Raw genomic sequence first — 26,357 nt, 5'->3', positions numbered from 1 at the left:
GACGAAATTTGCAATCTTCCAGTTGAGAGATGGGTCAAATGTCTCTAAATACAATTTGGTATTTTTTAAAGGTGATGTAATTTTCAATAATGGATGTGTCAAAAGTACAAACTCCGACTTTGCAAACCGCAGGTCTTAAACTGAAGGCCCGGGGGCCAGATCCGGCCCGGAACATCATTGTTGGTGGTCCGCGAAAGCAAATTATACGCATTGACTTCATGTTTCTTGCAAAAATACAAAAATTGCGATACTGCAAGAATTTTTGTTACCAAGCCCATTTTTAAAACAAATGGTGTCGGGCTGAAACGTCTTACGTCACAATTTGGTAAATTTCAAATTTTAACAAAACGCTATAACTGTTGTTCAGTCTACACATGTGGGTGTTATTTATTCATTTATTTATTTATTTATTTAGTTATTTAGTTATTTTTACAAATTATTGACCCATCTAAGGTGTTGAAAATGGCTTACTCTCTTTGATGATGTGATATTAATGGTTGAACAAACATGCACATTTTTAAGGTCTCCTTAACTCATTTACTCCCAAAAATGTATAAATACATTCTATTTTAAATATTACCACGCTCCCAAAGATGTTTTTATACGTTTTGGCTTTGATGCAGCCGCTGAACTTAAGAGAATGCTTGAAGCAATGGTAGCTACTACAAAAACGGCCAGCAGATGGCAGCAGAGTATAAGAGATCAAAAAGCTCTTTTCCACACTATTTTAAACAGATTTGTGAATAATGATGAAATTTAGTCATATTCTACTGTTAATTGATGCAAAATGGAAACAGATAGAAACATACTTTTTTTTTTTTTCCCTGATGAAAGAAGAGGCTCCAATCTTTGTTATGGTAGATTCCATGTTTTTTATAGCAATAGTACAAACTATTCTACGGGTCTTGCAAAATCTGTCAAAATCCAGTAAAACAGCAAAAATGTCCTGGGAGTGATTGAGTTTTAAATGTGATGATTTTGGAGATACAAGGTTTCGAGTCGACCCGATGCAAACAGTTTTTACTGGCATCTTATTTCAAAACTTGTTATTCATCAAGTTGTTATGTTTATGTAATATCATTCTTTTATTTGTGTTCAGAGTCATAACGGCTCTACGATGAGGTCCATGACAAAAATGCGTTTGACAGTGATGCTCGTACTCACCTCACAGTCGTTTACAACTGGGGAGTCTAAGTTTCATCATTATGAAAGCACGGGATATCAAATTTGACTTTTACTAACAAACATGGCGAAAAATTGCGTCACTATTTTGTTGAAATCAAATATTTGTGTTGCAACAAAATCCTCATCATCAGAGATAATTGTCTTTGAATTGTTCACACAACACTTCTTTTAAATACTGAATCCATAAAAACTATTTTCATAATGATAATAATAAGCAGATATAATACTCAAATCAGACCCTTCTTTTCTTATATTCCTCTCACCATATTAATTATTTGAAATGGTACCCTCATGCAGCTTCTGCTAGGGATGTGTCCAGATTATCAGCCACCTGAGTCCACTAATTGCTTGCAGGTGAATGTTCTAATTGAGCCACTGCAGTCCTAAGGCTATTTTCATTAAATCATTGCGCTCATGAATGCAATATGCCGACCAATATGAGCGCCAAAATGATTTATCAAACACGAGCAAGTCACATTCCAGCTCTCCTCACTTCCTAAACACATTAATGTGCAATGTGGAGGAATGAACAAAGGCTTCTTTTCACACGGCTGCAAAATGTTCTGCTGCACATTTAACTCATTCACTCACAACCATTTTCACTGAAGCAACCCATTTTACTCCCGGCTGTTTTACTGGATTGTGAGTGATTTTGCAAGGGTTGTATGGATATAAAAACATGGAACATACCAAAAGAAAGAGTAGAGTTTCTTCTTTCATCGGGGGAAAAAAAAAAATGTTTTATTTGTTTCAGTTTTACAGCAATTAACATTAGAATACAGCTAAATTTCATAATCATTCACAACTCTTTTTTTAAAGGAATGGGGAAAACAGCTTGTTACAACATGGCCCTGGTTGATCGCTTATACTCTGCAATTTTTGGAATAACTACCATTGCTTCAAGTGTTTTCTTCAGCAAAAAACAAAAACACACGTATAAATCCGTCTTTGGGGCCATGGTAATATTTAAAATAGAACGTATTTATACGTTTTTGGGAGCAAATGAGTTAAAAAAAAAATGAGTTAAATTAGCATGTAAAAAAATGCATATTTTTCATAAAGCATGGTTATGGCTAGGACTTAATAGATGTTTGATAATGAAGAAAGAAAAATGGTTTGATTAAATTGGAAACAATTAAAAACACGATTAAGACGATCATTTGCTTTTTTTTGGGTACAAAACAAGAAAATGTTTAAATGTAAACATATTAAGACAAATAAAATTCTTTGAAACACTATAATTATGTAAGTTCCTTTTTGGATGAAAGAGCATTTATTTATTAAATGTGTTATTTTAAAACAAAATAAGGTGCAAATGTATAAATTTAACCACCTTAAACAATTCCAAATTAGCATTAATATATATATATATATATATATATATATATATATATATATATATATATATATATATATATATATATATATATATATATATATATATATTTTTTTTTTTTTTTTTTTTTTACAATTTTGCTGATTTTGTAATTATGGAGTGTAATAATTTAAATTATAATTTTATTTTGATTAATTTCACAGAACTACTTAATATTCACTCTGATAATGATCTGTATTTTGTCCCTTGCTTCATTACACTTGACATCTTAGGTTAAATGCTAATCAACCAAAAAAAAAAAAAAATCAGTATTCCATTATGGCTTGTGATCTTAATGCATTTTTTTGAATACATTTTTGCAGTGCTGCCACCAAAACTACTTTTTGATATATACTGTATTGGATTCAGAAAAAAAAAAAAAAAAAAAAATCTGATGAATAATAGCATGGATTCCGACTCTTCAGTGATGAAATATCTTGCAAGAGCTTGCACACGCTCAAGTAATGTCTGAAATGTGATATTGATGGAATTTAGTGTCATTCATTTTTTGGGCAATGCATTGGGATTTGATAAGAACTTCTCTGAGGTTCTTTCTGCAATTTCCAAAGACAGAATAAACAGTGCAATTCTGCAGTGGGACCTAAACACTGGAAATAACTTGAACATTCCGAAGGCCTCTGGCACTCTCAGGAAGTGCATACAACCTGATCCCTCGTCTTTTAAAGGTACGGGCTGAAAATATTTCAGTGTTCCACTTTTGTTTCACAGGGAGCTCCTGCCAGGCAGCATTTGTGCTTCAGTGCGCTATTTTCTTGTCCGGGCGAGGTTGAGCTTTGCGTAATGCGCAGGACCACAAGCAGGGAGCAGACAGGCTGTACCCTTTCAAGACAGACAATGTGAGTCAGCTATCTGACTTCATCAAACAGGACTCGACAATAAGCCTCCTGCATACAAGGGCTCTGCTGTTTATTTCGGTGTTTCGTCTCTTCTTCATTTCCCAAAGCGGCGAAAGCAAAGTTGCTGACGATCTTCTACCGTCCAGCATCTCTCAGTGGCATTCATATGTCATTCTATCCGTTGCACTTTGCCTCTGATGGCATCCGAGTGTGACAACTGCTCATGTTTAAGGGCTCTCATATACGGCAACGGCAATGGAACCCTGCAGGAGTTGCATGTGAATGCATATGAACACCACATGCAGACGTCCGCACTAAATCATCTGCTTTCCATCCACAAAATGGAGAGCCGAACCAAAACAACTACATATAGTCTTACAATTGTATAAAGTAAGTGTATATCGCCTGAGCAACCGTGATGTCATCTTCAGTCGACATTAAGTGGCAAAATGGCCGCGCCCTGAGACTGATAAAAATGGCTGGATTTTGCAGTATAATTTGTATTCCACAACTAAAATATCAATCAGAAAGTTATGTTTAGTCTAGGGAGGTCACATAGAACATATTTTATATAGAAATGTTTCATGTTGACTTCCCCTTTAAGTGATAACACATGTTACTTTCATTAATAAACTAAATCATTCAACCAGTTACTGGCTCCTAGAACTGTCAAAATTAATCTTTTTTAATAATCGAGTAAGCGTTTTAAGCCATTTTTTAATTAAAAATTGTCCAAATCCTCTGATTTCAACATCTCAACAGTAATTATTCAATGATTTCTGTAATCCTTTATGTGTTTAATCAAAACAAGTCATTTGCAAACATCTGTTCTTACTTTGGAAATCAATGACCAAACCGGTAATATAGTACATGACCCCCCCCCCCCCCCCCTTTTTTTTAATTACTATATGAGTACAAAATACTAAATAAACAACAATCACTGGTTAATAGACAGTAATCAGGAAAAAAATGCTTTTGCATTATACTTTCATGCAAGATTAAAATGTATCAGATTAGTTGATTGATTGAATAATCGATAGATTAATCAATTGCAAAATTATTTGATAGTGACAGCATTTTGCCTCCGTAAAATTTTGTTTGGAATTGAATATTTGTGGTGTTTTTATCATGTCCTTGACATTTAAGAAGAATTGATGTGCCATAATTAATATGGGACTGTCTTGAAATGAATCAAATCGAGAAAAATCGAAATCGAATCGAACTCAACCATTGTAGATCGAAATTGAATCGATTGAGGAAATTAGAATCAATGCCCAGCCATAGATTTCACATATTGTGGTGCCTGTGTAAATGCATGTGCCTTTAAGAGGCGGAGCCTGGTGAGGTGATGTTTGACGTCGAGTGAGAGGTGTGGCCGGCTGCAGCATCTGTGTGAGTGTGCTCATTGTGTTTTACTGTACACCTGATGTTTAATAAACGACTGAAAAATTCATTGGAATATGTGGCTCTCCTTTCCCACATGCGAGGGCATTAAAACACACTAACAGTCTTTGATGATTGTACAGAACAAAACACGTTAAATATAATATCAGTTGTTAGCACCAATGTATATTCATAATCATTAGTTGTCACTTTAGGCTTTGCCTCAGTCATGTATTGTAAAATTTCCCTTGCATGTTCTTACTGATGGAATACTGCAGCCTGCAGTGTTTTGTTTTGTTTTTCCCTGCACTGGGTTAGTCTATTTTTGATGGAGTCGATCAATCGGACAGCAACCATGTTAAAGATTCTCCTCCAAAGGCGAGAGGAGCAGTGGGATTCAAAAAAAAAAAAAAAAAAAAAAAAGGAAGCCAAAAGGGGCAACTTTGCAACAAAGAAACAGTTGACAGCAGTCCAGACTGTGTTGCTCTGGGCAACCCACGTCAACTAAAACATCGAACACAGATTTTTAAGGTGCAAGTTTACCTCTGTGACATGATCTTGTACGCTTCTGGAAGATAGCAGTTGATGTTCTCCATCTGGAAAGGGTCGGCGTCGCAGATCTTGTCATCTGTCCGCCCGTAGTTGGCGCTTTCGATCGTTATGACATCACTTCCTGGACAGCGCAGATCGATGGGGTAACCCTCACAAGACAGCTCTCGCCGTACTAAGCCAAATGGCAGGGCAGCCCGACTGAACCCTGGGGGAGTGCAAAGAGAAGGAATCAATGTGGGGCGGGCCGACATTGAGAAACACCATACAGTGTGTACGAGACGGATGGGAACAAGGGCAACGTCTTCATACTATCTACTTCTATTTTCGTTACATGCAACACATTGCAAATGCATACAAACAACAAACACAACCTGACAATTATGTACTCAAATCAGAGCAGAAGCTCTGTTTTTTTTTGTTTTTTTTTTGTTTTTTTAGAAGTTCAGTTTCAACACAAAAAAACAAACTGCCCTTTTTCTTAAAAAAAAAAAAAATCAGCAGGGAGTTAGCAAAAACCCAAATCAATATCAAGCAATAAAAATTCCAGCTGAAAGTGATCATAAAAAAAAGCAAACGGTCCTAAATACAGAACATTTTTGGTTACTCATGCCTTACCATGTCGTCAAGTCTTACAGCACACCGATATAAAGCTTAACCAAATTGCCAGCTGCTCCTCTGTTCAAAACCGCGAGCAGCACTGAATCATAATATCCCATTTTTGAGCATCTGTTACCTTTTTTGGTCCCTTAAATGCCAGTGTGCTCGCTATATTCCAGAGCTGCGGGCTCTCTAATGAGCTTTTCGCGGCTGGTTTACATGCACTTGTTTTTGCTGTATTTCATTGGCACCTGTACAAATGAGACCAATCCATAACTTGCGTTTGCTTGTGTTTACAAAGCACTTTTTGCAGCAGCAGTTGCCTTAACTACTGACTTCAGGCCTACTAAAACCGCTCGGAATGGCTCACTTTATTTCACCCTATTGGCTACTTCATCAATTAAGTGCAAATACAATTATCTTTGTCTGATTAAATGCTATGCTACAATGGGAGGGGATTAAAGCTGCTGAATTGTGGCCCTCACCCGAAAATACTACCGTGGTTATTTTACAAAGGAAGATAAATGTCACTTTATATAGCTTGATCCTCCATTTGTGCACCAATCAGGTGAAAGCTCTTCTTCTAAAGGTGCTTAGTGTTGCGTAGAGCTCAGAGTAAACAAAGGATATATTTGTATGGCAGGGGGGCAGCTGCCACAGCCTAGCTAACCTCTGTATAAGACTTCATTTGTTTGGGGGCATCCAATCAAAGGATGGATCTTTAATTCCTCTTCTGGCTCTCTCTAAAGGAAATCTTAATCTTGTGTAATGTGACCCGAAGCCATGAAACATTTCAGACATATTTTATTTTTTTGTAACCATTTTCTCACTGGAGTCAAAAAAAAAGAGAGAGAAACGCTTCAGGTGCTAAACAACCGGTGTACGTGTTGGCTCGTGACAACTCACGTGAGGGGGTGGGAAAATTAAAACATGGCATGTTAGGAACAGCTGTTGACAGCTAAACTTGACTTCATGTCGGTGTGGTTAAAAGAGAACAGATATATTTTTTTTCTTTTTTTTTGTGAATATACTTACAGCAAGGATCAAAATAATCCGTTTTGCATCACAGTTTGTGAGTCAAAATTTGGATTTCACACCTTATTAAAACACATGGAATAGCAAAATTGATTTTCCCGAACTGCGGAGACTTTTGCAAAAAGCTTTGCAGGGCTGGACGCACACTTTAAGATTGCCACAATACGCTCGGTGCTACTTACGCCACAACTAGCTAGCTAACAACAAGCTTCGCTGGCTACTAATGTGGCTAAACGTTGCGAGTCTTGAGTCAGTAATCGTCATGGTGGTGAATACACAACACATCTGATCTGCGGTACTCACTAAGAGATGACGAGGAAAGATGGAGAAGCCATGCTAATTGCTAAGCTAATCTAAGACTGACACGGCTAGCATGATTAACACCGAAATTAAGTGCTGGGGTGGTGGATTACTCTTTTCACAGAGTTCTGGTTGGAACTGCATTAAACCAAAGAAAATCCAACTTTGAACAACGAAATAGCCCACAAATTACTAAACATTTGGACTCGAACAGAAAGCCTACTTGCTGAAAAGAACCGGAAATTAAATTAATGATGCTACACTGTGGTGTACATCAGCCAGGAGGATGAGTGGCGTTCTGAAAATCAATGAATGAATGAATAAATAAAATACAAGTAGTAAAAAGTACTTATAGTATCAGTAATATTATTTGTTTGTATATAAGAGTAATGAGTTTTGATTTGGACTTTTGCGGTCTGCACAATCAATGTTTTGAAATTACATTATATAACAGTTTTGGGATTAAAAAAAAAAAATCAATTTAGCTTTGCTTTTCGACAAGAATATAACGTTTGCTGTGATAGACATTGTGAATTCAAAAAATAAAAACGCAATTATATAAAAAAGAAAGCCAAACAAAAATGCTCGACATTAGAAAGTTGTCGCAAAACTGACTTAGGCCTTAATTATACAGTACGAGTGCTGCACATGCGACTTTTTACCCCAAATCCAACTTCTCTTTGTGGTCATTCAGGACAAGTGATTAAGGTTCTTTTAGGCATGTGCGAGAACCTTTGAGTTTGACCCCCAGCTTGGCAGCCGAACCCACCTGTGCTCACTGTGAAGCAATTGCTGTTTAAATACTTAAATCACTAGAGAGACTTTGAAAACTATGTTTCTGGTTTTATTATTTCAAACTGATGCAGTCATTGTGCGTAAGTAGGAAAACAGACCGCAGCTATACACTGACACATACGAACACTATACTACTCTCGCTTCATGTATTCCGGGAATGATGATGTATTTCCGACCACGCGGGTGACATGCCCTGTAATAATGCTTGATTATTGAGTCAAAACCCAGACATTGGATGAAATGGTATGTCCCTGAAATGCACTTAATTCTTCAGCTGTCTCAGTGCATTATTGTCCAAAAGCTGCTCTCCATTGATTAGACCGAAGGCTGAACTACTTTCCCACCCTGGTGTCAAATGGTACATGTGGAATAAAAAAAATAAAATAAAAAATAAAATAAAAAAGCAGCAGACCAGCAACTCAACATAGGACAGCGAACACAACACATCTAGCATGACACTCAGTTGTGTGCAGAACAATTTGGATCAAAACTGTGCAATTCACGTCTCTTTTTTTCATACGCACCATCAGTCTTGGACTGGCATATTCATGAATCGCAATTACAAGAGGATAATTTGATCACTGTGTGTGATCACACTAAATCCAAACTAAATCCAACGCTTACTGTGTCATTTAATTAAATTATTTCATTATGCAAATGAGCCAAACAAGTAAGAATTATTTTGCACTTGGAATCATAAACGTAATTATTCCAGGCAATGATATGAAAATGATTTACTTTCCATATGTTGACAGTAAGTCAAGGAAGGTTCAACATTTACATCCAGACGGATCAGAACATTTCATTGTGAATTTTTAAAGTGACTTTTGTGTTTAGAAGCCTTTTTAGTGGGGAAAAGTGGAAATCTTGACAAAACAAGAGTAATGCTTATCAGTCAAACCAACTATATTCTTGTATAAAACCACAAAAAGAAAAATCTAATGCATATTCAGTAGCATATTAGGTAGAAAACGCAGTGCTGTGACCATGGCAACATGGTGCAGCAGAGAGATAACTGGCCAGATCCTTATCACGGTCTTGTCGACATGCTCCCTAATCAGGAATTCTGGTCAATCCATCCATCGCAGCACTTGAAAAGCATTTGAGCCTCTCTCCGTCAGCCGGAGACAGGTGACAAATTAAAGGAAGAGAAAACACTACATGTACACGTAAGACAACCATAACAGCTACAATTTGCCTTGGGACTTAGTTTGGATGTGTACCTGTCTTCCTTTTTCATAAGGGTGTTGATGGTGACTTGGTTAGAGATCCACAATACATTCTCTTTAGTGTGGATGTGTGTTGTCGTGTAGGTTGTAGGGATGCAACGATAAGAGCCATATCATGATATTAAAACTGCCACAATATTATCGCTGTCATGTTCACAATATTTAAAAAAAAGGTTGATTTCCATTTGTGCAGTTCTAGCACCCTCTAGTGGCTAGTTTATTAGTGCAACTTAATTTTAATTTGGGATGTTTTGGCCTTCTATGGTTAAAATCTATGTTAATTGTCAGATGAAGGGGAACCTAATTTGCTTGTGAAACGATCAATGTGTGCTTGCATTAGCAAGTAAGTGCCTCAATATTGTCATTAGAGATTGTCGGTGGTTTTTCTGCATTGCTATTATGTACAAAAGCACAATATTGTGCTTTTTTTTTATTTGTTTTTTTTACAATATTGTGATCTTTTTTTAAATATCGACCCCCCACATCGTGATAATTATCGTACCGTGACCTTCATATCGTGACAATATCGTATCGTGATGTTTGGATATCGTTATATCCCTAGTAGGTTGTTTACGGTAATCAACTTACTGAACATGTGCTGGTTAATCTCACAATTAATCAAAACACCACTTTTTCCAAAACGTGACAGGAAGGGTAACTTTCACTAATTTCTTCAAAAAATTCTATGCGAAATAAAAATCCCTCCAATTAATCAATTGAATAATGAATAGATTAATTGATTCTAAAAATATTCAATAGTGACAGCACTCTCTTCTGAGTACCCTTATAGTTTACAATGTGACAACTCCACCTTTAGACATCTGCTTATCGTACATGTTGTTATAACATGCTGGCAATTGACTTCAATTGGCGCAAAGGACCTCTATTTCCATGGGTTATAGCACTTTATTACACCAATGAGGAGCCTCTATTTAAAGCTTCCTCGGCTGGCATTTATTAGCGCGTGTAACCTTTGCAATGACATTAGGCCTATACAGAATAGGCAGCTTAGGAACTGTGAGAATTTCCCATATGTAAGACAAAGCCATTATGAACAGTCTCTTTAGTGCAATAATATAATAATGATTTTCTTTTTTTTTTTTTTTTTTTTTTGCAGATGAGCCAAATCAATTGGAAAGTGACCATCTGGTAGGATATGAGTGTCACTGAAGCAGAGGTAATGAGCAAAGTAGCGTCCTTCGCATTTCATAGGGATAGGGAGTCATTAGGGTCTTCATCGGCCATGTATAAACCTTAAACCTTGTGCTTGCACAGAACAAGTCATTATCATTGCACATACCAAGGGCAATCAGAATATACTAAAGACTCTGAAAACAGTCAAGTGCCAAATTGTTCTTTGCCTTAAGTGAAAAAGGATAAAAACAATCAGTTTGGCCATTGTTTTAAATGACGTTTTGGAGCCTGAAAACAAAAACAACTGAAAATTGATCTCAAAATGGAAGTTTTAAAAAATAAATGTGCCCAAAAATCTGTGTGCAACTCAGCCTCTTATTCTGACTTCCTTGTACCCAGTGACGGTTTTCTTATTAAAAAGACCCTTTGTAACTCGAGTAACCCATGCTCCCAGTCCAGCGGCTACGGCTGATCAAGAGGCCCATTCAACCCCGTACCCTTGCCATCACTGTGACCACAGCACAAAGGTCTTCAGATTATTTTGATGGGAAAGCAGATAATTTTTCAGTCCAGGGTGTGACACGGACGCTCCTGATGCTTGTCGTCCACGGTTAGCGTAGATCTTGCATTTCCAATCGGGTGAGGACTGAACAGCTGCTTTTCAATGAGCTAGCGTCTCTCTTGAGCCTGCAAGGTCTCTTGCCTAGGGTGGGATTTGAGGTGAAAGAATAGTGTGGCCCAAAGCATTAGTGAGGGAGCTACAGGAAACTCAGCTTGAGTCCACCAAGTTCTGCCACCTCAGGCCTTTCTCCATGACACAAGTAAAGGAAACCCACGAGGGAAAAGAAACCTTAAAGTTAAGACTCTTCCCACAGAGCTGACTCTATAATCCACAGATATCCTTTACAACAACAGAAGTTAGGTCCACCCAGGGGTGAAGAAACAAAATATTTCATATAACCCGCAAACAGCAGGATATGAGGTGGGCTGCTTCCCCTATTGTAAAGAAAGAATTGTAGCTTTGGTGTGAAACGTATTCACTTGACTTTCTTTCTGAGCTGTTCATTGTGTGATGGAGGAGGGACAAGCACTACTTACAATGATATTGTTTGGTCAAAATTTTTCTTTTTCACATTAGTAGTGCTATTGATTTACAGTTGGGAAAGAACAAAATGTGTTCTTTTGTGACAGATGAATCGTTATTTTTCTCAGACACATTGGGATGAAAATATTTCTTCAGTCTTGCTTCACACTAAGGCAGATACTAGGGGTGTGAATTGCCTAGTACCTGACGATTCGATTCGTATCACGATTCACAGGTCACGATTCGATTCGATACCGATTAATCCCGATACGAATTTATAAGTCGATTGTTGCGATTTTTTTTCATTCAAATTTAGAAAATACTAATCAGTAAGCTTGTAGAGTGTAAGATTTATATGAAAATGTATTATTTATTTATCTGAAATTTCAGTCTTATAGAGGTTGTAATCTGTTTCATGTTTGAACAGCATTAAAATAAAATATTAAGGCTTAATGTTCCGTTCATATAACATTCTTCCATGCTCAAGGTGTGAATCCCCCCAAAAAAAAAATCGATTCTGCCGATTATTGAATCGATTCGAGAATCGCGCGATGTAGTATCACGATATATCGCCGAATCGATTTTTTTTAACACCCCTAGCAGATACTATAATAAGGTTTCCATCCAAATGTTTCAAAATTTTTAAGCAAATTTGGTGGAAATGCAAGAACATGTGTCAGTTTCCATGTATTATTATTTTGTGAGAGCAGAGGGAACTGCGTCATGAGATGACGTGATATGACAGCGTCTCTCTGCCAAAAGACACTCGGCTGACTGTCAGCAAAAGATTAACGTTCGTTTCCTTCATTAAAACTCATGTGCTCCCAAAAATGTATAAAAACGTTTTTTAGAATGTTTTAAGTGTCCCAAAGACGTATTTATATGTTTTTTTTATGCTGGAGCATACAGAAGGCTTTGATGCAGCCTCTCAAATGCAAAGAACAGTTGCAGAAATGGTAGTTATTACACAAACAGCCAGCAGGTGGCAGCAGAGCAAAGAAAATCAACCAGGGCCATGTTGGGGAAAAAAAGCTCAATGACTCACAATTCTAAATAGATTTGTGAAAATTGATTAAACTTAGCCATATTCTAATGCTAATTCCAACAAAATGGAAACAGATAGAAATATACTTTTTTTCCTGATGAAAGAAGAGGCTTTAATCTTTCTTTTGATGGGTTCCATGTTTTCATAGCAATAGAACCCAATATTCTGTTGGCCTTGCAAAATCAGTCAAAATCCAGTAAAGCAGCCGGGAGCGAACGGGATTGCTTCACCAAATTGTGAAAATGTCTGGGAGCGAATGGGTTAATTACAAAATTATTTCAATTTCTTCCTTCCCCCAACAGAACTTACTTTATCGTCCAGCACCATTATTTGAGACTACAATATCCACGGGTGACGTAATGTCCGTCCTGTAGGACGAATTTATACGCTCTACCACATATAACACACATCTCAATGTGGTATCCCAATTTTAATGTCTCACAATGATGATGGTCATTGTGAATAAAGTGGCACATATCAAAGAAACAACAGAAACACAAAACCAAATTGAGCTGGTACAATGTGAAATTATCACACTATATAGCAACAAGTTTGCAGAACCAAACTACAAAGTGTTTGTGCCAGCAAATTCTACCAAAAAAAATGTGAGTTAAGCCATTTGAAGATTGGAGTTAAGTGAGGGATCAAAACTTCATTTGATATTTGCAAACATCTGTTTTTACTTTGACTGAAGCAGTAACACAGTACAGCATCAACCCCCCCCCCCCCTTTTTTTTTTAAATCACTAAACGAATACAAAGTACAAAATAACCACTGGGGGAAAATGTTTTTGTAATACACTTTAATGCAAATTCAAATCTAATTAGTCGATTAATTGATTGACTAATTCATACATTAATCAATTCTAAAAATATTTGATAACACTAGCTGTTATGATAGCTAGCTAAATCATATCTGATATTTGAATTGGGTATAGTATGAAAAAAAAATCCAAGACAGCAAGGTAAAAAGCATGATAGTATCTAGGAAGACGACGAGGCAAAGAGCAGCAAGGAAACAAGTGTTTGAACCTCATTTGTATTCGCCACCATCCAACTCCCTCCAGTTCATTTACATCTCTGCTACTTCCATAGCAACAGCGGGGGGGCTATCAAGAGCATCTTTGATATAGGTACACGACTGTGAAATAGATGTTGTCATTTCTCTGTGAGGACACTTTTGGTGTTAAGGTGGTCTTCTTTACCAAGAAATCAACCCGGACTTCTTTCAACCACTTCTACTTCTCCATCCCGCACTCGAGGGTACAAAAAGCCTATGCGGGAAATGCTATTAGTTAATCTGACCTTTTTAAGTCGAAAATGATCTTATGTAAATGGTCCCTTTATCTGGTCTTTCATCTCAAACAAATATAACATAGTAACTCAATACTTCGTGAATCAGGAAATTCTGTTTGCTGAGGTCTTGCTTGCGATAAAAATGTAACGCAATGAAATTTCACAGCCCGGTGAAACGCCATGTATGTAAATCAACCTTTAGGCCTAATTAAGCTCAATGGGGCTCATCAAGGTCATAAATCCCCCCTTTTTTTCATAATGTATTATTGACTTCCCATCATCAGCACATGTCGGCTGGCTGCACTCACACAAGCACACACTGTCATCTCACCGTCTAATATCGGATCGCCCTGGGGCCAGCTAGTGTGTGTGTGTGTGTGATAGAAAGGGTGAGTGCTTTTTAGGCCATAGTAAAAAAAAAAAGCAAGGACATGTTCTTGTAATGAAATGGCTGCAATGGCCATCAAATATGTCACTATGTTCCATGATGCTTGGCGAATATAGCAAATAGCCAACCATGTTTTCGCTATAATTTTGGCACCTTTTTTTGAAGCCAGTTCAAGAAAATGGAGTAGAAATTTATGGAGACAGTTATATGGTCAAAGCCATTTTTGTATTATTTTGTAAAATGAGACAATTGTGTGTTGTTGTTTCTTTCTCTTTTTTTTTTTTTTTTTTTAGCTTGTGAAGTGAACCAATGGGTCATTCTTAAAAAGAACCATATTAAACAGTTCCTGCAAAGATGAATCCAGTTTTTCAGTGAGAGCAGGCACTTCTGACCTCATTACGCAAGCCTTATCGCTAACAATATTTCACTTTATATGAAGTAAGTTTAAATGTGATAAGGATGTCAGCCATATTTTCTTTAAAAGACCTTTCAAATTGGATCGGGGATGTGTTTGCCAGCTCGCTGCCATTGTTTCCGTTACAAATGATGAAAAAATAGACTCATATTCGTCGAGCGGCTCGGACTCGGTTCGCTCTCTGCTCCAATGAAGCGTTTGATGCTCCTTGATTCAATAAGGAAACATTTCCCGGTGGGTCACCAGTGGCGGCACACTCAAATGAGCGAGGTCCATCTGCTTGGTTTGCATTCCCCAAGAGCACTTCCTCACGTAGGACCACAGTGTTCGTTACCTTAGCTGACTACACTCTCATGCGTATGCATTTGTGCCACATTATTCAGCTAGTGTTTCCACTGACCCCCACCTGCCATTGAAGCCTGCTGACCAGCCCACTGAGGACACCGCTGTTACCACATCTGATTGAACTCTTTCAGTCTAGACTGCAGACTTGCTGTCTCCTCATTATTGAAAAATTCTAATTGATTTCACACTCATGGGCTGGTGGACTTGTTGACATGATATACAAGAATAATTTAGTATCTTTCAATGATGTACACTTTTGACGTATGGCACCCTAAGTAGTCATACAAATGATGAATGATCACGGTCACAGTGAATTCTCTCGAGTAGACAATGACGTCTATAAAAACATGGAGCGAGAGCCTGATTGTAAAGTCTGGTCCATTTGCAGTCCAAACTGACATTCTCTGTTCAAGATCTCATTCTGCTTCATCTATCCGTCCTTTCTTTCTTCAGTTTTTCCTCTGGTCTCTTGAGATCTCCCTAATCTGTTGTAATTTAGATGTTTCTGGAGTTGATAAAATAGTCTGTTTTTGTTTGTTTGTTTGTTTTTTAACCCTGTGGGTGGCAGGTGGTGTCTGGTTGGTGCTGAATTTCCCTTTGTTTCAACCTTCCTTCCTTTGATCCTTCCTCTGGTCTCCTGACAACTTAACGACTCTCGCGGGACTCTGAAATATCCGGTTAAGGTGAAGGGTATGGGATTTTTATTAGGTTTTAGGTATATTAAGGAGCACAAACTCACATGCACGCAAGCACAAAAATAAATAAATAAATAAATACATAAATAAATAAATAAATAAATACAATAATTATCTGTTCAGGTTTGTGTTATGTGTGAATGGGATTTAAGCCTTCTGACTACCATTCACGGACTTGCAACTGTTTCCTGCTAAATACCCTGTCACAGCCAGGAATGGAAATTTGATGTTGTCATGATTTATGAGATGGCTCTCATGACTTGTATTCTCCTTTTTGGTACTGTTCAAACGGAGTCCCGGATTTTAAAGTGGTACGTAAAATCTTGTTTATTTAAAATTAAGATAAAGCAACATCGAGGAATAACAACCCTGCGAAGCGGCGCCATTATTAGTATGGACATTTATCTCAGTTAATTAAAAATGACTTACTATATTGGTATTGATTTGTATTGTTTCCACATGGGAAACCTTGGATTGCTGTTACTTCGGGCAATAGTTTACTTTAGGGGCTAAAGAAAAGAAAGCCAAACCCTTGACATATGGACACACTTAGGGGTCATAATGACTCACAAGGTCAAATGCTGAGTCGCACGGGGTCAAGACGTAGTGATCTGTCACAGGACAAATGGTCTGAACTGACAAGTTAAAGCTGACAGCAAGCAAACCAGAAATTCACGACCTCTTTGTCTAAATGGAGACTTTTGAAAACGGGATAATGAGCTAAAATAATGTTGCTTTGCTAGACAGTCACTTGGACTGGGACCAATGTGAAGATTTAGTATTAGTATACATTGATACTATGTTGCAATAATTGACAAATTTTTTGTCAATTGTGTGGGGTTGATTGTTTGGAAGCAATTGAGGTAAATGTTCTGAGCACTTACTGCAGCTGTGACCAGCAGAGGTGCTTTTGAATATGCCTCAACCATTTTTCTGTTTAAAGAAGGAAACATGACAAGTATGAAAAGATGAGCTCCATCACTGAAGACCGCTTCTCTGGCACAACTACTTCAAGCAGCATCAATCTGCTCGAGATGAGAACTGGTATGGAAAATGGAGTTCAGAGCATTCAGAGTAAGATTCTCAGATCCAATTACAGAGAAAAACAAAAAAACAAATACAAACAATTATTCCATTAATTCATTTTGTTCATTTTTACCCAGGTCAGTTTAGGATTTTTTTTTCTCCAAATGTCCATTTATTTCATGTGCCAAAAAAACCCGACTTAACAAGCTAAAAAATGGGAACTCAGACTTCCTCCGAAAGGCGTTGGATCTAAATCCTTTATATTTACGACCCCAGTTCCACCACCCCTCGTTTACAGGAGCCTCAACTGGATTTATAGCCGCTCTAAATCAGGACAAAGGAAAGCAAAAGGACAAAGAGGACGCTGGTAAATGCAAGCAGCAATATCTTGCATCTAAATCTAAAAAAATAAAAAATAAACTGCAAAAATCAGCAAAACATGCATCTTTCGGGTGTATTATGTTCTTTTAACAGAACACAAAATGGATTGCACTTTCACATGCTGAGATCAAAATGCCTTTCATCCACAGTGAAAGCATCTCCCTTGAACACCTGCTTGAATTAGCTGGAACAGTTCATGTTCAGGGGAAAACGCAATTGTTTCATAAAATGCTGCTTGAGTGTGCTGAAAGGAGACTAAATTGCATATAAAAGACATGTGAATTTACTTTGTTCCGTTACCACGCTCTTAACTCAAAACACTTGTATCTTAAATCATCTTCCCCATTGAAATGAATGGAAATGCCATTAATCTGTTTCAGCCTCACCCTTAGTATGACATAATATATATTAGTCATTCTTTGAAGATAAACATTATATGCCTGTGAATATTCTTGTGTTGCTCCACCTTTCAGATATCCGTTGATTAAACAGTCACAACATCGTCGAATAGATGCTAATCGTTAGCCTGGGTGACTATGGTATGGTATTATAAGCTACCGCCGTTGTTGTTTTTAAATGTAATGTGTATTTATCTTTTTTTATGTTAAGTTTGACTATAACCTTCAACTGAGTGTGGCATTAAAAGCTTGATGCGACTTTTTACTATATGATAATTGCTGCTTGTTGCAAAATGAGATGAGTCATCTGCCACTATACAGAACTCGTATTTAAGCATCCAACTGATGGCTCGTATTTCAAAAAAATATTTGCAGCATGATTACATTTTTTTTAATACATATTCCAGTTGAATGTGCTGTGTAAGACTGTATCTTGGCAGCAGTCACTTGCGAGCGCAACCCTTGAAGAGTATCCCCTTCTGATGACCAGTGCAACTGCAACTCCATGTGACATGAAACTGCTGGCGAGTCACCCTGAAATTCACCAGTGCAACAGTACCAAAGAAGAAAGTCAGCTACATTTGTCCTTTGACCGAACGAGCTAGTTCATTTGCGGACCCGAAGCCTCCATGCCGGTTCTGCTTTGAAATACCATCTACTGGATAATCAAAGACATTCTCCTCATTTGCCTCTTCCAGAGAGCACTTGATCATATGAAGGTAGATCTGCAGCCTTTTATGTCCCCAACACTTCTTGTTTTAAAAGCAGGTGATATGTTGTATTTATTTCAGTATTCAGAATCATTTGCTCAAGACTAAGATTTGGATTATAATTAGGCATTAAAATGCAAGCATATCAATGTTGATCTAAAAGTCTGCTCATAAAAAGTTTCTCACATCTTCACCATAATAAAGCTAAACTAAACTAAACAATGTTGGTTCTACACCATGGCTGTTTTTCCCGAGACCACTGCCTTGTATTTGGGATTACAAAGAAGAGACTCCGTGGGTGATAAAAATGTTTTGGAGATTTGCTTTAGATACATTTGTGAGGAACCCCCATGATTCTGTCTGAGCAAGAACAAAATGAGACAAAGCATGACGGTAAAATACAAGGCTGACGGGGAAAAGATGAGGGTAGATGACGAATCAAGAGCCCCAGAGATCCCCCCCCAGTGTGGCTTCTGTGACTTGCTTGAATGGCCTTTATCCACAAGGATCAGACCAGCGAATGACAGGTAAAGGCAGACTTCACACAAACACGCACGCTCTCCCACGCTAAAACAATCTGCTTGTCTGAAACCCAATTAAGAACTACATTAGAGCTGCGGTGACACTGACAAACAAACTTGTCTTGTATTGTCTGCGAGAAATCCGCAAGACTCACGAGACAAACAGTCAAAAAGTCTTTCCTTTCATTAAAGAGGGAACAACAACAACTGCGGAAAAGTAGCAAGGATCAAGGTATCCATGAGACACCATTTGTAATGTCCTTGTAATAACTTGTGATGAGAAAATTTTAGATCTGAAAGAAAACATACTGTTTCCTGTAACAAGAGTTATTGAAGGTGACTGCAAACAGCCAATTAAATATTCTTGTCAAGGTTTTCTTTTTTCTGCATAAGTAAGTACAAAAGGCAGTCTTAACACAATGGTTGAAAACACCAGTCACTGGAATGTGAGTTAAAGCTTATACCTTGACATTGTATGGTTTGAAATGATGAACCTTGGACTGGTCTTTCAAGTATGAGATGTAAAGGTATGATGTTATTGAAATACTTTAGATTTAACACTTATTCTATACTTTGTAATTGTCACAGAGAAGTGATGTTGACCAATCATCAGGCTGCAGTGTCTATAGCTCTACCTTTAGGGTAACAACTGCAGATGTTCAAGACTGGTCGACTAGGCAGGAGTGTGGTGTCCTTTACAACTTCTGACAATGAAAAAAAAAGAAGACGACGCATGCATTGCATCCCAATGAATCAAACTGTTGCTTCAAACCAAACGTGGCATTACCCTCCTGAGTAGCCAGGTGAAAGGAGGTCCGTGACTGTTTGGGTTGGGTGGGAGCATGTCAGCACTCTGCAATGTTCTGCATGACAAACACCAACCTGGGGCCAGCTGTGACAAAGCACTAATCCAACAAAATCCCTCCTTCCTTTGCTGAAAATCCTAATGAGGATTTGAAGTGCTCAGTAGGGAGGAGACCCAGGGGCTGTGGCTACACCTTGCCACTGCTCATTGTCTCCTTATCTCCAAGCCTGGCTGGTGATGAAAGAGACATGACAGCACGGTGGGCCTTAGTACACATGGCCCCCCACGCCTGCTTGGCTCCATGGGGATCCAGATTCAACAGTTGGCCACAAACAACCACAATGAGAGCAAGCATGCAGGAGAAGAGGAGACAAAACTAACTGGACTTGTTTACCAAAGATACACGAGATAAAACAAAAATCACCAGTGACTCATCACTGTTTTAGGGTTTGTCTAGCTAGATGAGAACGATATCCTAAATAAAAAAAATGTCCTTTTTATCTCCTGCTGTTTGTCGTTTCATGGAAACCAGGCGAAAGCATTCACACAGCACAAAATTGCTTGTAAACTGTATTTTGCACAGACTTCAATAAATACCTATGAGATTTATGAAACTTGTTTTTGCATTAATCTCGAGGAGAGTTCCGCATGAATTGAGCACTGAACCAACTATTTGTCTTAAGGTGGTATCTCATTAACCGGTGAATGCTTACGAAGATGTTGGAATCACCAACTGTCTCTGTATAGTGACATTCACGACTTGTAGCAATACGAAGAGACAATTAGCGCAAATGTTTGGGAAAAGTGTACCAAAGACACATGGCGACTACTGGCGACTACTTGGGACAGTAATGCAATTATTAGCAACTACTTGATACTCCTTTGCTACTGATTGGGAATATTTGGGACCTTTAGCTAACTCCTGGAGTATCAGGCAATTCGAAGGACCCAAGCCAATGAAAAGCTGTGCGAAATTAACCTCTTCTTTCCTGACCCTCATCTTGGAGTGCAGCAACGACGGTGGGGGGTCTGCAGCATCTTCCAAAACTGACGGGAGTTCTTCCTCATAACGTCAACAACCTCCCCAAAAGCCCCCTGAGTTGTTACTGGTTTCCTCTTTGATCAATGTGGAGAAGAGCTGCTGATATCTCACTGAGCGGTGAATGCTGAGACATGAATGGGTCATTGGATATTGGAACGACGGTCATGTGGTCTCTAGCATTGGCGAATAAAATAGTACTCCTACACGTCTTGTGAGCATTTACAAACTTAAATCATTAATAATAAATAAATAATAATTAATTTGTAACAAGAAAACTGCTTGCGAACATGTTTGCAACCGTTTCCGAACCCGGACGAAAACCAAAATTTGCTACATTCCCAAGCAATCGCCACTCAGGGAGATACTGGTTTTAAGTTTAGCCAAAAAAGCACATTTTCAAGACCCTACTTAACAGATTTGTATATATTCAGGGAGAGAATTGTGTAAATGACATACTTAATCATGTTTTGTTAAATTAACACAAGATCCAGGAACAGTAATGCCAGTGGTGGGCACTTTTGTCTCTCCGTCGGCCCATCGGTGACAAACCCACATTTTTGGGTGAGTGCTTTCATGAAAAATACCCGGACTGAGAAGAACCGTCTGTACTGACCCAGAATCGACAGACAAAAACCTGCTTCAGTCTCTGCTCAGCCCGTGTGTTTTTTCGAGGCTTTGCACTCGCCGAAAATGTGGGCATCCATCAACGGCGTGGCCGATGGAGAGACAGAAGCGTCACCTCTGAGTAATGCTATCATGTTTAAAGTCTTCCACCCTGGTTCTTCTGTGTTCAACTCTGATTAGATGAAGAACAACTAAAGTTTAAGATGTTTATTTAAAAGTAAACCAAACACTTTTTAGCTTAGGTCTTGACGTATAATACGGTGAAGTAAGTAAGCTTTTAGAATGTTTTTTTTCTCTTTTCTTTTGTATTCAACATAAAAATAAAAAGTCTGAGGTTTCAACTATGCTTGCTTGACAGAGTATTATGCTTTTTTTTTGGGGGGGGGGGGGGCTGAATTTCCTGATGAAACAATGGAAAACTAAACACTGTAGGGTAACAGAACACAGCCACTCCTAAGAGGAACGTATTGACTGGATTTTTGTGACATTTTGGCTTTCTTTTAGTGGACCTACTTGTATGCAATACATTTGGAACCCATTTTATGACCAATTTCAAGTTTGCTTGAAGCCAGCAGATATAACTGCCCAGACAAAATTGTGGCACGGCAGTGGGTGGCGCAAGATGGTGTTCTTACAGGTTCTGGCTTGCATTAAGCCCTCAGCTTTTACTTCCAGTAATTACATTTCGGAACACCCTGATTGTCTATTTCACTCCATTCACTTTGAGATTAAGGTTTAAAGCCTCTTCTCCTTTGCTTTCACGTGATCCAAAAAAAAAAAAAAAAAAAAAAAGGACTTTTAAAGGTGCCCTTCTCTAATGCCCTTGAGAAATTTCAAGTACTTCAAACAAATCAAGCTGTGAGAAGAAACAGGAGTTGGTGTAAGGGAGGATGGGAGAAGAAAAAAAAAGATCCTAAAAGTTTCACATCTGAAAAATCTTTTAGGTCATACCGGCCGGCATAGTATTTACATACACTCGAAGTCAGAGACGGAAACAGCAAAAGCCTCATAGTAATGGTATGAAAACAATGATATGAAAAAAAAAATACATAATTACACTTATATAAACCCACTGTGACCTAGTTTAATTGTCTTCTACGCACGAACCCCATTTGTATTGTTTGTAGCCTGTAAAGCCACAATGGTATTTATCAGCTGCTCACATTTTTCCCGGATTGTTCACTGTTCAAAAAAGTTTGAAAGCGACAAAGTTAGCGAGAAACGGAGCCCATTTTGTCCTGATTGATTCTCAGCTGTGCGTCTGACATGTCACAATCCCCCACTTCTCCTTGACACAGAAACGTTGCTCCACTCTGTAATTCGAACAATCTCAGGCCTTTGAAGAGAGCGCACTGGTGATGCTAAGTGTGAATTGTTATTCACTCGCTGATGCCGACAAATCCTCTCAGCCTCACTAAATAACACGGACAGACTTGGGAGACGGTTTAATCATGTGTTACGGGGAAAAAAAAATAAAATAATCATCACTGCATTACACATTACCGAAAACATGACAGTATTTCTTGGTAAAAATCACACCCTCAGCTAAATGTGTTCAGGTTGCCATGGTAACGGTGGCAGAGGACACCAGCAGGACAAAGGAAATGATCCTGCAGTTAGACAGATAGCAAAGTTGCGTGACTTTTGTGACAGACGATATGATTGCTTGTTAAATGTATGCAAAATTGTTGGCGTGCTGTGCGCAAGCCAGAATGTGCAAATGTAACAATGAATGCTTCATCATAGATGAGCACAACCCTTTGAAAAGTAAGTGTTTCATCTATTATACATTATAACACAGGAATAATATACAGATTTTTGATGATGGTCAATTGGATGGAATATTTTCATCAATAGTTTTGCTTTGTTCGGATGAGTTTTTGTAAAAGTCACTACACTTGTATGTGCATATTGACAGATCTCTTTTGCAATCAATGTCTAATTTGGTGGGAGTATATTATGCAAGAAAATTCTGAAATGAAACTCAATGTGCCTTTTACATACAGTAGTGTTCTGTTCAAACTGAGACAGCACAGTCAGGTTAAACAGGGGCTTGAGAACAAGCTGACAAACGCGTGTTCCTAAAACTCAGCAACTGAAGCACTTTATTAGCATTTAACTGTTTAAATACAAGAGCTATTTGAATGTTATTTAAAACACATTTTTATTGTATTCTTTGAAATTATTTTTCACTTACTTGCATTGCTTAAAAAACTGTTATGCTCACAGATATTTTGAATAATATTTATCCAGCATTTCAAGGTATCGGTACTCGCGACTGTGGCCACTAATCTTGTTGCGACAAAATCTCAACAGTTTTAAGTAAAATGCTATATTGTGATATATATGGGTTTTTTTAAATTATCTGTCACTTTTTTTTTTTTGTTTATTTTCATGTTCCATATCAAAAGTACTAGTGGTATCGGTATTTGGTATCAGAATCACTGAGCAGTCAAGTGAGTATTCAGACTGGTGTCAGTCAGTGGTATTGAACATCCCTACTTTTATTTGTTATTGCATAATCTGTTTAATTTTCTTGTATTTTCTATATGAATTGTGTGATTTATAAATTAAATGGAGAAAAAAAACTGCATTTCACTTTCATTCATTAAAGCTGCTCTCTGTAACAATTTGGCCTAAAATATCTTTAGAATAGCCTTTTAATTGACAATCTATGACTGAAACATCTTCTCATGAATAAATTAACACCTTAGCTGTTCCTGCAAGCATCTGGCCAGTAGTTTTCAGACTGGATTTGGGTTAGAATTTCCCGTCCTCTGTCTGCAGATGTGGCATCATTTATGTGTTACGTGCGTGAAGAAGGTTCAGTGCAATTTCCTATTTCGTCAGCAGGTGGCAGTAGACATTTGAAATGGAATTTTCTGCGTTCAGTGTAAATCATCTATATCGGGATAGAACATTTTGTCCTTGTAGCACTAGAGATTAGTACCAAAGACGGTACTTTTTTATATGCACCGATTAGTGTCGGAACTACAGAGCACTGATTCACATGAAATCAAACGGCACCATTTCAATTGCGAAGCGTGTCTAAGTTGTGACTGTGCGGGAGTGGAAGAGTAGGCCATTTTCCATGATGTACTTGAACGTAGCAATGCAGGCACACCAGCTGTGACGTCATTAACGTCAGCCACTCCAAATGTTAAAAATACATTACCGCGTTTGAAAGCCAAATAATTACAGTTTATGAAGTATATTTTAGCTATCTCAGAATGTCAGGGTTGGTGTTTGCTTTCTTTATTTTTTTTTATCTAACATTTTATGAACAAGTTTGAATTGATATTGAATTTAAATTAAAAATTGACTAACATTGAATTGAAAAAGTCCAATCTCTTGCTTTGGAAATTGAATCCCTCCATTTGTCAAGTTCAACAGGGAAGGTATGACAAAAGGGTGTAAAGTGACTCATATTTGCTGTTCTCTACTATTGAAACAGGAATTCCATTTTTATCAAGTTCTCTTATCCTTACGAGGCAATTAATGCGTTTTACGAAAGCCGAGTTGGGTTGGTACTTTGTCAAGAGGCAACCCAACAGGTTGCTGTGTCACTTGGCAGCTTAATAAGAATGTCAACTTCAGCACTATTGAGTAATCTCGACTTTGAGCCCTAAGTATGGGTCAAGCCTGCGATACAAAGACATGACCCCTCCCACATGCAATGCTAGAATGTCCTTTGAGAGACCCTGTCTATCTGGTAGACGCCAATGTCAACTTCACACCCCGGTTTGTGCTAAAGGCTTTTTTGGAGATATATAAAAGCAATTAGTCTAAATCCTGAAGCAATACAAACACTGACGTCTATTAATGATTTCACACATACACATTCAGGTATCAGGCTAGATCATCTTGACTTGATGTGAACGCTTTTGAGTCCTGCAATTGAAATTCTGTGATGTTCAAATTCAACATTGTGAAGTGAAATGAGAATACCTCTGACTGATAAGCAATCTAAAATCAATACCCAAATGTCCTGCCAGGCAATGCAGTTTTTCAATCGAGCTCTAAATGCTTCATTTGTGACGAAAAATCCGGCCAATGACTGTTCAGTCAGACCGTGCGGGATGCCCAGAAACACAAGTCACAACTCGAGAATACACGCTGACTGCGATAATGAAATTCTGACGCTACATCTAGTTGCCAAATAGGAGACATGACAAAAAAAAAGGAGGCTTCTGGGTCCTTTATACATGTCCCTATTGATCAAACAACAAAAATAATCAACTACCGTATTTGAAATATCATTTTTTTGTTTAGTAAAGAGCGCAAAAACAAATTGAATGCCTTGAAATGGAAAAAAAAAGAAAATGTTAAATCCACCTCCAAGCTTTGTACTATATACATCCACATTTTCTTTGACAGACAAGATGGCGGGGAAAAAAGAAAAAGGATATAGGATGAAAGCCTTGCGATAACAGTGAACCAGCTGTGGAAATATAGATGAAAGACACATATACTGTACACGTGGACTGGATGTGGAGGATGAGACATACACTGTAATTGGAGGTCACAACAACACAATCCCCCCCCCAGAAAAAGGAATAATGTTGCATGTGTGACAGTCTTCCTTCCGAATGCGAACTTTAAACTATTTACAACATTTCACTAACTCATTTAATTCAATTATAAAAATGCATTAAAAAGATATTAGGCATTGACGCAGTGTTAATGAAGCGTGTGGACTTGGGGATATTGTTTGTAATGAACTGTTTCCGAGCTGATCTCTGCAGCTGAGATGGGAAATGGGACTGACATGAGGGGGGAGGAAATGCAAACTAACATAAATGACAAATGTTATCAATATAGCCCAACAAAGTGCGCGTTATTTAATAGCTTTTGCACATTTAAAAAAAAAAAAAAAAAAAAGCTTTTGCACATTTCTTTTTAGGGTTACGGCCACAAGTATATTAAACAAGCTTCACTTCTTAAACATTACAAGAGTTAGTTTAAACGTCTGGATTGTAAATCACATACCAGGTTATTTTTTATTCATTTATTTATTTTACTTTTTATTGATAAGAATGAGTCCACGAGTCTATTATGATTCCTATTCGCAATTGTTTTATGTTGCTGATCTTGTAAGATGCAGAATGAAATTTTCCTGATTGATTAGGGGGAAACATTAA

The 26,357-nt window shown here is 37.8% G+C and overlaps 1 protein-coding gene across 1 annotated transcript in view; it reads right to left on the bottom strand.

Annotated features, from left to right (window-relative positions):
• The window catches only part of adgrl2a (adhesion G protein-coupled receptor L2a), a 271,298-nt gene that overhangs the window by 79,253 nt on the left and 165,688 nt on the right, over positions 1 to 26,357 (bottom strand). The window contains exon 12 of the mRNA XM_077534344.1: positions 5,344 to 5,557. Coding sequence (XP_077390470.1) covers positions 5,344 to 5,557 — 214 coding nt within the window. The remainder of the gene's footprint in view (positions 1 to 5,343; positions 5,558 to 26,357) is intronic.

Source organism: Festucalex cinctus, chromosome 10 (genome assembly GCF_051991245.1).
Source record: "Festucalex cinctus isolate MCC-2025b chromosome 10, RoL_Fcin_1.0, whole genome shotgun sequence".
NCBI classification, from domain to species: Eukaryota; Metazoa; Chordata; class Actinopteri; order Syngnathiformes; family Syngnathidae; genus Festucalex; species Festucalex cinctus.
This window is presented reverse-complemented; position numbering and strand designations above follow the sequence as displayed.